This window comes from Xyrauchen texanus, chromosome 43, assembly GCF_025860055.1.
Source record: "Xyrauchen texanus isolate HMW12.3.18 chromosome 43, RBS_HiC_50CHRs, whole genome shotgun sequence".
Taxonomy (NCBI): Eukaryota; Metazoa; Chordata; class Actinopteri; order Cypriniformes; family Catostomidae; genus Xyrauchen; species Xyrauchen texanus.
Genome location: NC_068318.1, coordinates 28204454 through 28219842, shown reverse-complemented (window position 1 = coordinate 28219842; position 15389 = coordinate 28204454). Strand labels below are relative to the sequence as shown.

Below are 15389 nucleotides of genomic sequence, written 5' to 3'. Positions count from 1 at the left end.
CTTAAAAAAACAAAACAATATCGGTCGATCTCTAATCTTGTCTTGAGTAAAACGTGCTCAAAGCAGTGTACAGCTACAAACTCATTATGTGGCTACTGACATTTACTGAAATAAATTATAATAAGTTTTATTGTGGGGAAACGTGGCTGCTATTTTCTTGGTCGCCATTTTACTGGTATCATTGTTTTGTTGGGGACTTGGCTTGCAGAAAACATTTAATTTGAAGTCTAATCTATATTGCTTTTCTATTTTCGTATTTGAAAATGAGGCCTTGAGGAAACTAAATATAGTTATTTGATATTACTTTAATGCTGTAATATTTCGATTGTTTTACTGATACAGGGTTCACATGGTCATGGAAAATCTGGATATGTCAGAGAATTGTAAATATTGTGTTTTTCAGTCATGGAAATGAATAAAATCTTAAACAATTATGGAATTTTAGTTGAATATGGAATATTTTGTAGTTATGCTTGGCTGTAATATATTTGATATTTTAGAGCCAAGCATATCATTTATTGTATCATATATTTTATTGATCTCTGTTATATTCCAAAAAGCCTGTATGTACACGTACATGTACTAAATGTAATGTGTGTTTTTTTTCAAGCTGCTTTTGGTGCAATAAATCTTAAGAATTTATTCTTTCTTTTTCTTGCCTAAGACACATTAGGGTGATTATTTAGAGGATCTTATTAATACAAAAATACATTATCGAATCATTAATCAAATAGAATCTAATTGAATGTCATTGTGTATCAAAACGAATCATTCTGAATTTGATAATTTTTTTTTTTGTTGAATTGAAAACCTGTGAATCTAATTGATTCGCTATCAACTCAAAGATTCACACCCCTAGTTAATGGTTTTCAAACATTCATTCTTTCACCAATGCTGACAGAACACCATGCTAAAACTCTTGACAATCTTACCTACGCTACCACATGCAGCGTGCCTATTGTTGTCTAATTCCAGAATGAATATCTCTTTTGAGCTGGTTCTTTTAAATCCACATCCCAAAACATACAGCATGACCAGTTTAGTCCGATTCCTTAATTAATCACTCTGAGTTGGTTCTTTTGAATTTACACAGCAAAAGCTACAGCGCTTCCTACCTAACTAAGGACTTTTATCAGCCTATTCTTTTAAGTGAATCAAAAACTTACTGAACTAACTGAAGTTCTTCATTTTGTCATGCCCAGGGATGGATTAGTAATATGGCATACCGGCATTTTCACGTTGGGCCGATGCAATTTGGAGCCGATCAGGGGCAGACTGGCCATCGGGAGAAATGTGCCGCTATAAGCTGAAATGAGCCGCCGCATTCTGCAGAACAGGCCACAAAACGGTGGCACGATGTACCGAAGGGGGCAGTGATATGCCAACAACTTTTGGGCCAGTTTCTATGGAAAATCCTAGGCCGATTTTTCTTCCCAGTCCACCCCTTGTCATGTACGACTTAAAACCAACCAAGAATTCAGAGAAATTAATGGATGGTTGTTGATTATTACCATGTGTAGTTAAAAGTTGGCCTACATTTTGTGTAATGAATGAATTAATAAAATATCTTAATTAAAAAGTAAACACACCATTTGCAAGAATCTGTTCTGTTTAAATCTGAAATGATCACATCATTTGATAACCTTCCAAATCCAGTAAGACACATCCAGTAAGACTTTGGTTACTGGATTAGATATTTCCAAAAACCGGAACCACTAAATTCCATACATTTCCCATCCCTAGCTGATAATCTCAAGTGGTCATATCATCCGATATTTATATCTGGCTGATATATTGATCTTTCACTTTTGCTGACAGTGCTATTTGCATTGCTCTTGATGTGAAAAAGCCTCCGTTCTGCTACTTATTAGTGCTTCGTTTCATGAATGGATCTCGATCTACTCTAGTTCTGCTTTTACTGTGTTCTTTATGTACGTGTGCAGTGCAGACTTCAGCAATTTTATTTGAGAGCAGTTTGACGTTAGGTTGTACTAACATCTCGAATTAGCTAGAGGCTAATTCAAAATGAAGCACCACTTGAATATAAAGAATATCACTATAAAGCAGCAGTTACATATGCTGTCTCTTTCAGAATCATCCTGTTGGATGTGGTTGTGGCAGACACTTCCCAGCTATAGCCTGGGTTCAGCCTCCGGGAAGACGCTGATGAAACAGTTTGTTGTTGCCTGTATGTCAACAGCGTCCTCAGAACGTTCTCTCTCTTCTCCTTTGCTCCTCTTTGGTCATCCAGGCAAGAGGAAGGGAGTGAGATGGTGCAGGATGCTGGCAGAGTGTCCCTCAAAAGATCGATGTCACCTGGCTGCCAGGCAAAGATGTTCCCGTCCCCTGGTCTTTCAGAAAGACCACAGTGTGGACGGCACAGATATATAAAAATACAAAAAAAATTAATAATTAGGACGATGTGGACGGCCGTTACCGGAAGCCAGTGATTATAGTTTATTAAGTTATAAATATGGATATTGTTCTTACAAAAACGCATCACTTTGCTTCAGAAGGCCTTTATTAACCCCCTGGAGCCGTATGGATTACTTTTTTGATGGATGGATGCACATTTGTGGGCTTCAAAATCTAAGGTACCATACACTCTGATTATAAAGCTTGGAAGAGCCAGGATATTTTTTTTTATATACTGTATAACTCTGATTGTGTTTGGCTGAAAGAAGAAAGCCTAGGATGGCTTGAGGGTGAGTAAATTATGGGATAATTTTCATTTTTGGGTGAACTAACCGATACCTCTTAACAATTCCAATTCATGAATGGTTCCATTAACGATTCTTACTTTTGAGAAATAAATATTTGGACATAAGAAATGCTATTTTCTCAGCAGTCTGTTGCTAAATGTGAAAATGTGACAAATTTTTCCCGGTACAACTCCTGGGAGACTTGTGGCAGGACATGGAAACATGGAGAAACAAGGTGTGGGAGATGAAACAAAAAACATGCCAACATTTTTCATTCATTCATTTTCGGTGTATTTTAATATGGTGACAAAATGCACATTCAAGCACCGTAACCTGTGTTTTTTAAATATCTCTCCCCAACCCTAGGAACTGTCGATATTCACGATTAGTTCATTGCTATTTGTTACAGTTAAGCTATAATTTTAATCTTGATTATTTTAACTGTGCAGCCCTAGTGGCCAGTTTGGCTTTGCATCGTCTGACCTCCCTGCGTCCTCTGCTCAGGTGTGACTCAGATGAATTCTTCTAGACATCATCTCTCGCTCCCTAAACGCAGAGCTGCCTCAATCCCTGTATTCAGAACACAGTCTCTCAGCTGCTCTTGCCTCTGGTTCGATTAACTTGTTTAATATTTTACCGAACATAGAGACTATTGCCAAGCAACAGCAGTTTGATTTCCTTATTTCCGCCTCTGGGGCACAGTATATTATCTGTGTTCATGACAGATCTTGACAGGCCAGACAGATCTGGTTTGCTTGACTTGGTCTGAACATACTGCCCAGTTGTCCGGGAAAGGCTGGCATTGGAGAGTTGTTTACAGAAGACAAGCCGACTTGTATAAATTGCAAGCTACCGTATGTTCTTTTTAATGGTGCTGTTTGTTATTTCTGTCTCTGTAGTGGCAAAAATAAATATATTTTTACTAGGGCTGTTGATTCGTGAAAACTCGGTACATTATCTATGTAAAAAATAACACATTCAAATGATTAATCATGTCTCCATAATAGGGAAAGTTCTTACCATCTGTGCAATTCAAGCTTGAAGTGCCACTTGTTTTCAGCAGAGGGCAATAGGCGAAACTCCAGCTGTATTGGCAAAGTGGAGCTGTACAGAGAACAAACCGCACTCACTCATGCTTGTTAGTTTGCTTGACACTAGCTAGAGCACAAGATGAGCCGATCCTTTCTCTCATTACTTCATTCACCGAAACACTCCATCTCCTGTATTAATCTGGACCTCCCCAATGTTACGAAACATTAATAGTCCTCTCCCCAGTTCAGTGTTTTATCTCAAAGGGCAGAGTCATACAGATGAGACCACAGTTGAATCAGACACAGATAAAGTGTAACACACTAAGTAATGATTTACTAAAAGAATTCAAGTTTCTCTCTGTATGTTTTGTTTGTCTTGGGTTTCATCAGGAAGTGTCTCAGCATTGCTCATCATGTTATGTTGCATTGTGTGCCCCAACTGTGTACTTAGCTGTAGCTCAGGTCAACCACTCACTAAAAGACAAAATCTCATAATCCCGCTCGCATTTAAAAACTCTTTGACTGCGTTAACGTGCACAATCATACACTGGTTCGGTGTAAAATGCTACAACGTGGTATGTTAATTCCTTCAAAGTTTTTTGCCCATTACTCCTTTACATCTGTTCTTACTGGCTTATCCAAGAAACACAAGTGTTGTGTGGCATGCCTGTTTATGTTTTGATGTCAAAAGTATGGGTGTCCCGATACTTCCTTTTTGGTACTTTCCAATACCTGTTTACTTTTTTTTCTGAATTCCATATCAACAGTTTGGTAAATTTTTTCTTTAAAATTGTGTCATAATAATAATAAATGCATTCATTAAAACTGTAATATTTTGATATGTTTATTTCATACTTTTTTCCATTTAAATCAAGCTTTTATTTTGGCGGAAGCTTTTATTTTGAAGTGTTTGTGTTGTCTTGATGGAAGGTTCTCACTTTCGGAAAAGCAGGTCGCTAAGTGACTCAATGTGATTAATAAACAGCAAAAGGCTTCTATTTAATTAAATAACTACATGGTCTGTATGTGCCTTGTGCTACAATGTGAATTAGCGCCCTGCTCACTGTCATCTGCTACAAATATAGCGTGCAATGCTCATGATGGTGTTTTCTTTGGATGTGCTAAGGAGCTCTTAAAGGTATGAGCAGCCGGTATCAGCGCAACACTGACTCTACACATTCCCAAGCGCTCATATTTGAGGTGCACAGCACATACGGACAAACTATATATTTATCTCATTAATGGCATCCTTTGCGGTTTAATAATCACATTTGGACATAATCACATTTGGACATATATTGAAAGCACTACAACTACACATTAGTTTTTTTAATGTACAGTAATTTCAAATCATAATATTGCAACACGCTCCACAAAAGTTGGGTCAGTCGAGGGTTTACCACTGGGAAACATCACCATTTCTTCTAATAACACTTATAAAGCATATGGGCACTGAAGACACAAGTTTGTTGAGTTTAGAATGTGGGATATTCCCCCATTCATCTATTATGTGGGTCTTGTTCTGCTGGAAAATGCAGGGGCGTCCATAGAAAAGACTATGCTGGATGGCAGTATATGTTGCTCCAAAATGTTTACAAATCTGCCTGCATTCATGGCGTTCTCACGGATGTGCGTGTTACCCATGCCATAGGCACTGACACACCCCTGGCCCTTAAAGACACTGGCTTTTGGACCTGATGCTAATAACAGCTTGGATGGTCCTTTTCCTCTTTGGCCCGGAGTTCCACTGATCTACTTTCCATCTAAGATGAGACCGAGCCCAGAGAAGTCAGCAGTGCTTCTGGACAGTGTTGATGTACGGCTTCTGCTTTGTATAGTCTTAACTTGAATCTGTGGATGCAGCGTTGAATGGTGTTGACTAACAAAGGTTTACTGAAGTTATCCCAAGATCATGTTCATGATATCCATAACAGATAAATGATGTATGTTAAGACTGTGGTGTCTAAGAGATCAGAGATCATGAGCATTCAGAAATGGTTTTCGTCTTGCCCTTTTTAGAGGCTCCTTGTTTACTATGACATAATTGCCTCACCTGTTTAACATCTCCTGTTTCACATCACCTTGTTATTTCAACTTGTCAGATTGTTATTTGTCTTAAATTGCCCGTCTCAACTTTTTTGGAGCGTGTTACAATCATCTGATTTGAAATTACTGTACAATTTCCACAAAAAAAAAACAAAGTTCATGAGGTAAAACATCATATTATGTGTAGCAGTGGTGCTTTCAATATAGCAAAGGGTGAATATATTTTACAAATAACTCTTTTTGCTTTTATTAGCATTTTTCAAACTGTCCCAAATTGTTTGGAATTGGGGTTGTACAACTGTTAAGAAAGTGACAGTAAATTTGTCATCTTTCTCTCTTCCGGACTGCCGTAATCCATCACTATTTTTCCTTTTTTGGAAAGTCATGAAAATGCAATAGTGATTTTTTTTATTTATTTTGGAGCGAATTGGTGCTGTCTTGCCTTTTATTTCTATTTATTATTATTATTTTGCTATTCCGTTTGGTGACGCTAGCTGTGTTAATTTTCTGACAGTTTTATTTATTATTTTATGTCGTTATGACACTGTCTTTTAAATTTAGTCAATTTCATCATGTCGTATTACTTAATTTTAGTCAATTTTACTAGTTGATGATAATGTGTAAAATGACAAAAACATGTATCAGACCAAACTTTGTAACAGACCAAACTTGTACAAAATATACAAATATTTTGAAAAATGTATAAACTACTTGAACTTGTATCAAACATTAAACAACAATTAAGATGTTTAATTTTTGTGTATGAGAAAACGGATCAGAAATAATAGCAAAAAAATTAATATACTGAAGAATTAGCTGCTTTTTAGAAGTTTTTTACACTTGTCATATTTTCGTCAACAGTATGTTTTAAATAAAGCCATTTGATTACCGTCATGATGTGTCCTTTTCGTCTTGTTTCGTTATCATAATAAAAAAAAACATTTGTCGTCGGACATTTTCAGCAGTAATTCTGTTGACGAGATTAACACTGATCGCTAGTGGCGCAAAAATGACACACCACCTTTAAAACATGAAACATCGATGACCTTTTGTTTTCGACCAATATCCCCTGATGTTGTTAAGTAACCTTTCACTCAAACAAGGATTGGCTTTGACCGAAATGACCAAGGGACACACAGGCCAATGTCTTAATTACATTTCGCCAAAGCATTTCATAATTAACATTCTCAGCTCAAAGTTTTGAAAAGAGATGTGCAGCTCCCGGTCTTGCATTTTCTATTCAGTTCCACGTACAGCCCTGGTGGGGGGTATTTTCACAGTTGTCCTCCCCCCTTTGTACCCATCACCATGAGATTACCAAAGTTTCTAGACCTCTGGAGTATTAATTGTCCCCCTCCCCCTAAGCACTTCCACCCACCCAGCTCCTTTAATCTTCGCCGCTGTTTGCGTCAGTATCCGTAGTTATTATCCTCACCACATAGCCCTGCTCATGCTTCTTTGTTCCTCTCATATTTCTATCTCTCCCACAATTCTTGGTTTCCTCACTTGGCTCATTTTACTACCTAGAATTTGTACCTTGCGATTTTGCATCTACTTTGGTGCGAATAAATGGACCATGTCTCTTTGTGTATACTCTGTCCTGTTCATTTATTAGAATCTGTTTGAATCACATAACTGACTGGCCCCGAGTCTATGAGGCACTGCTAATGACAGGAAGGGTGGCATGCTTGTGAAACTGATTTGCATTTGTACTAAAATGAAGCCGCTCTGGCAAACCAACGTTACTGAAGTCTATTAGGCATCTGCATTCATTCACATTTGTTATTGTTGGCTACATACGATTCTTGCCATTTTTTTGCACTTAAAATGTTGGGATATCAGAGTGTCTATTTTGGAATGGTTAAACTAGATGTACTATAAGCAGACAGGTTGTTTTACTTGTCTCTTAATCTGTCACTCTCAGGGTTAAAGGGGCGTTTGATGAACTGTTTTGTAATTTAATATAAGATCACTGGTAGTGAATATTGGCCTAACTCATGTCTGTTCAAGATAATCTTACATGGCCTGATCAAAACTCCTGTCTGTGTCTTTACATGCAGTATTGATTCTCCATTTGATGCTTTTGCTGCTCCTGTAGTAGACGATCTTAAGTGTATCGTGTTTTTAGTTTTTTTTTTCCCATGTAAAAATGCATGTTAGATTTTATATATATTTTGAAATTAGATTATTAGTCATGCTTATTAAGGCAAGTATAACTATTAAAATTTTTCAAAACCCCTAACCCTAAGCAAGGCCGTAACATGGGTTCACGAGTGTTGAGGTCACAAATATAATGGTCCGTTTTGGTCCTTCAATATAGTAAAGGTGCTGAATGCAATAATTGTCTGAATAAAGGCTTGAAATGCGATAAAGGCACAAAATTGTATAATTTTTGGTTTTAAAAGTTACATGTATGTTTAAAGTTCACACAGTACAAGACAAACTCTGTGTCTGCTTTGCTAGCAATTTGCCTGTTTCAGTCATGTTTTCTTTCTTTTTTGTGCTGCCTCAAAGAAAAGGTGAATATATTTAGAATTTCTTTTCATCACTGATGTTTCTGTAAAATGGCATGACTGTGTCAGCTGGTTAGGAAAAACAAAATACACAAAATGATTTACTGTCCTCAAGTTGTCCCACATTGCTTTTTCCTCCCAGTAGAATCTTAATATTTTCTTCAAGGACCTGAACGCTGCTCTTTTCCATACAAAAACAGTTCATATTGGCCACTGCTGTCAAGGTCCAAAGTGGAAAAAAACATTATAAAAATACCATAAAATAAGTCCATTCAACACATAGCTATTGTTTGGCCAGAGAAATCTTGGACTACAATGTACTTGTCATATGAACTACTGTTATGATGTCTTTATACTGAACCTTTAATAGTGCTTTATAGTATTTGTTTGACCGCTCCAGAAGCAGGTGAAAACCTGGCCAGCAGGAGCCATCTCTGCTCTTCAGGACTGTTTTGAGTGTACTGACTGGCACATGTTCAGCGAGGCTGCAACAATTGGCAACTTGGAGGAATACACAGCATCAGTGACCAGCTACATCAGCAAGTGCATTGATGATGTCACCTTCTCCAAGACCATCACCTCCAACCAGAAGGACCCAAGACTCCGCCTTCAGAGCTAAGAACAGCGAGGGCCAAACTGTTCCGGGCCATCAGAGAGGCAAAGCGTGCACACACCCAGATAATCCACAGTCACTTCCAGGTCAGCGGCGACACGTGGCGCATGTGGCAGGGCATCTAGGCCATCACCAACTACAGGAAAACATCAGTTGCCTGTGACAAAGATGCCTCCCTTCCAGATGCGCTGAACGACTTCTATGCTAGGTTTGAAGCAAGTGGTGGTGAGGAAGACCACCCCTCCTTCCAATGACCAGGTGCTCTGTCTTACCATGGGTGATGTGAGGAAAACTCTACGTAGAGTCAACCTGTGGAAGGCTGCTGGACCAGACAACATTCCTGGCAGAGTGCTCAGAGGATGTGCAGACCAGCTGGCAGATGTTCTTACCGACATCTTCAACATCTCTCTGAGCAGCGCCGTCATTCCAACGTGCTTCAAGGCCACCACCATCGTCCTCATGTCAAAGAAGTCTTCAGTGTCCTGCCTCAACGACTACCGTCCCGTCGCACTCACACCCATCATCATGAAGTTCTTCGAGAGGCTCGTCATGAGGCACATTAAGACCCAGCTGACCCCTCACTAGACCCATTGCAGTTCGCGTATTGTCCAAACCGTTCAACAGACGATGCCATTGCCACCACCCTCCATCTGGCCCTCACCCAACTTGATAAAAAGGACTCATATGTTCGAATGCTGTTCATAGACTTCAGCTCAGCATTCAACACTATAATTCCTCAGCACCTGATTGGAAAGCTGAACCTGCTGGGCCAGGACACCTCCCTCTGCAACTGGATCCTGGACTTCCTGACTGGGAGACCTCAGTCAGTCCGGATCGGGAACAGCATCTCCACCACCACACTGAGCACTGGGGCCCCCCAGGGCTGTGTGCTCAGTCCACTGCTGTTCACTCTGCTGACTCATGACTGTGCAGCAATCATTAAGTTTCACCGATGACACTTCCGTGGTGGGTCTCATCAGCAAGAACGACGAGTCAGCATACAGAGAGGAGGTGCAGCGGCTAATGGATGGTGTAGAGCCAACAACCTGTCTCTGAATGTGGACAAAACAAAAGAGATGGTTGTTGACTTTAGGAGAGCACAGAGTGACCGCTCTCCGCTGAACATCGACGGCTCCTCTGTGGAGATCGTCAAGAGCACCAAATTCCTTGGTGTTCACCTGGCGGAGAAACTCACCTGGTCCCTCAACACCAGCATTATTGCCAAAAAATCCCAGCAGCGTCTCTACTTTCTTCGAAGGCTGAGGAAAGCACATCTCCCACCCCCCATCCTACATTCTATAGAAGAACTATTGAGAGCATCCTGAGCAGCTGCATCACTGCCTGGTTTGGGACTTGCACCGTTTCGGACCGCAAAGCCCTGCAGAGGATAGTGAGGACAGCTGAGAAGTTCAACGGGGTCTCTCTTCCCTCCATCAAAGACATTTACAAAAAACACTGCATCCGCAAAGCAACCAGCATTGTGGATGGCCCCACACACCCCTCACACAAACTCTTCACCCACCTGCCGTCTGGTAAGAGGTACCGAAGCATTCGGGCCCTCATGGCCAGACTGTGTAACAGCTTCTTCCCCCAAGCCATCAGACTCCTCAATAGTCAAAGACTGGACTGACACACACAAACGTGTCCTGAGTTGCACTTTAATTATTGTCACTTTATACCTGGCTGCTACCTCAATAACTGCTATGTGCATAGAACACTATTTTATAGACTACTGTGCACTACTGTGTACTGTGCCTGTCTCTCACTGTGCCTATTGTAATTTTTGTACTGTCCCATGTAGTCTCATGTGGTTCTGTGTTTGTCCTATGTTGTTTTCTGTAGCACCATGGTCCTGGAGGAACCGTGTCTCGTTTCACTGTGAACTGTACTAACTGTATATGGTTGAATGACAATAAATACCACTTGACTTTGAAGAGAAATTTCTAAAAAGCTACTTCAAAGGCTTGCCAGAGTACCACATTCATTCAAGTCCTTTACAATATACACACATTCGCTCTTTGTCTTAAGCCTGCTTCGCTGAAAACTGCTCCGTTAATGTTTTCACATTCATAATTATGAATGACATACAAATCGCATACTGTAAATGACATATTTTAAATTCAAAACAGCAAATTTTGCCAAATGGTGAATAGTTTGCACCCTTGGAAATGAATGTCGGTCGGTACAACATTTCAGTCATAAAACAGTGGTGAAATATTGCATGTTTAGTTAGATTCTTACATCTCACATGACACAAACACTCTTAATACTGATATGCGGCCCAGTATGCGGGGGGGCAATCTGGCCATATTTGATTATTGGAGGCGACTTGTTCCTCTCAATGTATATTGTGGTCATGGCCTTGACCCTAATTATTACACTTCAGAATGACATTGTTTGTGCTGCAGACATGAATAATACCTCACCATGCTGCTTGTAGAGAAATGGTGTTTGGTTCCTGTTCTAAGCAATCACAGTTATAATTTCCAACTGGTGGGTGATTTAAACTGCCAAAAATCCTAAAGACTAATATTGAAGGAGGGACCAGAACATCTTAGAAACATGGGGTTTGGCTCTTTTGACTTGGTCCTGTAAGTACCATACGAGCAACCACACAGAACATCCTAGCAACCTCAAAGCAATGTCCTGGCAACCACCCATTGTGGCAATGAGTTTTGCTCACACATATTCTTCAGAAAATGTAAAAATCCAGTTAATCATTATAGTCATTAGGTTGTAGTACTTTAGAATGTTATAACTGTTATTCATGAATATATTACTAAAGTGAGATCCCACTCTGGGGGTTAGGATGTAAACAGATATTTTGCATTAGAGGCACAGAGCTGCGATTGCATCAAATGAACCATGCAGAGTCACGTGATCAAATCTGAAAATGCATTAGATCAATAAACGGACGTGGATAACATACACACCCCCTTCTCTAGTCACCATGTCCATCATTCAAAGAAAATGGTAGCCTTTTTGGGATGTGCTGACAGCCAAAGTGATCCCTCCAAAGTCTCATTTTGTGGGTGATGGATTGTTCAGCATCAGGAAAGCTGATCTGCATGTTAAGTTTTGTCTTTCTGTGATGTTCACAATGTGCCTGACATTTTCAACCTAGTTTTGCTAATTTTTTGAAAAGTCACTTTAGCAATTAAGTTCAAAAACATCTTTGTTTTCTTCATGGCTAAAACTTGAAAACTTGTGACGTGGTGCAGCTGGTATCACATATGCTCCTGATATGTTAAGCTGTGGTATTCATGTATTGTAGATGTTGCAGATTAGGATTGTTGGCCCAACAAACAATATCAAATTTGTTCAGGGACCTGGGTAGCTCAGCGAGTATTGACGCTGACTACCACCCCTGGAGTCGCAAGTTTGAATCCTGGGGGTGCTGAGTGACTCCAGCCAGGTCTCCTAAGCAACCAAATTGGCACATTTGCAGGGAGGGTAGAGTCACATGGGGTAACCTCCTCGTGGTCGCTATAATGTGGACGCAATAAGATGTGCGGCTTGACAGTCTCAGATGCGGAGGCAACTTAGATTCGTCCACAGCCACCTGGATTGAGGCGAGTCACTACGACACCATTAGGACTTAGAGAGTGCATTGGGACTGGGGCATTACAAATTGGTGAGAAAAGTGGAGAAAATAATAAAATAAATATATATATAAAATGTATTCCAGGTGTAAAGTGTCAACCTTGAGTCCGTCACTCACAGTAAGGCACTTACAATGGAATAGAAGTATTTTAATGTAGTGTTTCATCTGCATTGGCTCCAGACAATAATAATCTGTTGGTTTTAGTATTTTTTAAAAAAATAGAATTGGTTCTAAATAAGAACAAGCCCTAAATCTGGGTCTGCGACTCATCCCGACCCCATTTACGCCCCCCCCAAAACAAAATAAAATATTATATTAAATATTTGATTTTGAAACGAACATTGACATTTGCATAATTTTTCTTACATTTTAGAATAGGATAGATCAACCTTATTTAAATTAATAAGATTTCTCTCTCTCTCTCTCTCTCTCTCTCTCTCTCTCTCTCTCTCTCTCTCTTGCAGGCTAGCACTCTACGTGTATGAGTACTTGTTACATGTAGGAGCCCAGAAGTCGGCACAGACCTTCCTGTCAGAGGTGAGCAGCCAGCTGGTTTTTCCCATCCAGGCACATAGCCTTGTAAGCGTCGGCCCGCCCCCCCTGGGTCTTGCCCTAATTTAATTACATGCAGATGATATGCTGAGCAAGCTGGACACATTAGATGTTTGGTGTCCACGTAATGGGATTGGAGGAGAGTCAGTGTGTCGGTGTAAAAACGACTAAATTGTTTCAGCAAAAAAATGCTGGAGTGGTACTGGCATGTTCATCATCACCTTTTTTATAAAGACAATATGGGCTGTAATACAAAAAATAGTTGATTTTCTCACTGATTTTCTTTTTCCATCTAAACATCCTTAAAACAAGATACATTTAATTGAGACGTCAAATGACATAATGTATTCACTATTGACCCCAATAACACCTGGTATTAAGATGTGTTTTGGGTTGATCCGATCACATGTGATCAGCACTAAATACAGGTCTAAACTAGGTCTTGTGGTCAGATCACTAAAAACACATACAAAGGTAGTCAAAAACGCATGTGACCACATCACATTTGAGGTGCTAAACCCTGCTGAATGTGTCCTGGACAGCAGCGAAGCACCACCCCTCACCTGTCAATCAACTGCTGAGCTAAAACAAGAGGTTAAACTTTGGTTATGGGTGGCTTTATAGGAAATAACTGTCCGTTTGGAAAATTAAAAACATGCATACATACCCAAGCATGAGAACTTCACAGATCTTCTTCAGTGTGTCTGAAATCAACATCCAGGGACATACATTAGATGACAAGCACACACATCTGAAGCTCCTTTAAAGCAGGTAATCTACTAAAATAATGGATATTTCTGATCGAAATGTTTCATTTGTATTTAAATTAAAATGTAATTTCAGCTGAATCTGGAAAAAAAACTGTGCATCTTTTCTGACTTGTTGCGCTTTAATATCATGCAGTAACACATTACCAAAGTGATTATTATACTGTATGTCATCATGAAATAAGACCCTCCCCTCGAAATCTGAACATAAGTGGCCACAGGAGACGCATTTAAGGTGTAAACAGCGATGTGTCTCGCCTGACCACATGTGATCGGATCACCCGAGAAGCATTTTAATACCAGGTGTAAACGTGGTCATTGTTTTCAGAACAATTGTGTTTATGCTTAAAACAAGAAAAAAATTGCCAAGAGGGGTAAGACAAATAATAAGAATTCAAAGGGAAAACTAGTTTTTCTTACTTTCTTACATTGGCAAAGAGTTATTTTTTGTTTTAAGCATTAACCTCACAACATTTTTTACGATTTTTCTGAAAACAAGACTTAATGATGTCCTTTGTTTTAATAATGTTTAGATGAAAAACTAGACAATAATACTGATTAAGAAAATGATATTTTTCAAGATAATATAATTATAACTGAAGTGTGTAACTTTTTCAGTGTTGAAATACTTTATGCTATCCCAGCTTAATATGTAGAGACAACTAATAATTAGTTAATTTTCTCAAACACTGTAAACTCTGTGTTTATGTAGTGCTATGAAATTCCCCCGTTTGTTTTGTGAAAAACATTGACTCATTCAATGGCTTGAGTTTGAGGCGGGACTATATGTTTGTGTCACATGTTTTTGTTCATTTTTAGGTTTTCATGTTTTGATTTCATGACTTTTATTTCATGTGACGTCCTTGTCTTGTCATGTGACTCTCATGTTTCATGTGTTTTTGTTCTCATTAGTCATTGTCTTGTTATCATGTTTGTTTATTAACCTTGTTATCAGTTCTGTTATGTCACTGGTTCATGTGTTCATTGTCATATTCGGGAAGCTGTTCCAATACCATTTGTTGGCGCTAGAGCCTTAAGTTTCAAGTGCCTTTTGAATGTCGTGGAGGCATTGTGGGATTGATCGATGTGAAGAAAGCCATGACATTTTGCAGCACTGCCACTGCTTCGATATTTATAGTCAAGCCATTATTTGCATATGAGTCATGCACATTTAACGTGTACAGACCATCTGAGAAAACACAATAATCCACATTTAGTGTGGCGTGTCTGATTGTTTTCTTATTTCATAGCAGTGCTGTTTAAAAGAACGGCAGACTCTTCGAGTGGTCTGATAGATTGAGATTTGCAAGGTTAACATGTAGATGTGTCCAACTGGAATTTAATGAAAGAAAGTAATACACACCATCTACACAACCTGGTATGTATTGAGAATGTCTTACAGAGTGTTTCTCTGTCCTTTGTGCAGATAAGATGGGAAAAGAACATAACGTTAGGAGAACCTCCAGGATTCTTACATTCATGGTGGTGGTAAGCTTGACTTTTTTTCTTAAAATGAATACAGTATTTGAATGATTCTCATTCACCAATGCATTAATCCCTT

At 39.3% G+C, this 15389-nt stretch overlaps 1 protein-coding gene across 2 annotated transcripts in view; it reads left to right on the top strand.

Moving 5' to 3' along the window:
• ssbp2b (single stranded DNA binding protein 2b) overlaps nt 1–15389 on the top strand; it is an 85783-nt gene that overhangs the window by 8882 nt on the left and 61512 nt on the right. For both annotated transcript variants that reach the window (XM_052115576.1, XM_052115575.1), the window contains exons 2-3: nt 12974–13046; nt 15255–15316. In XM_052115576.1, coding sequence (XP_051971536.1) covers nt 12974–13046; nt 15255–15316 — 135 coding nt within the window. The remainder of the gene's footprint in view (nt 1–12973; nt 13047–15254; nt 15317–15389) is intronic.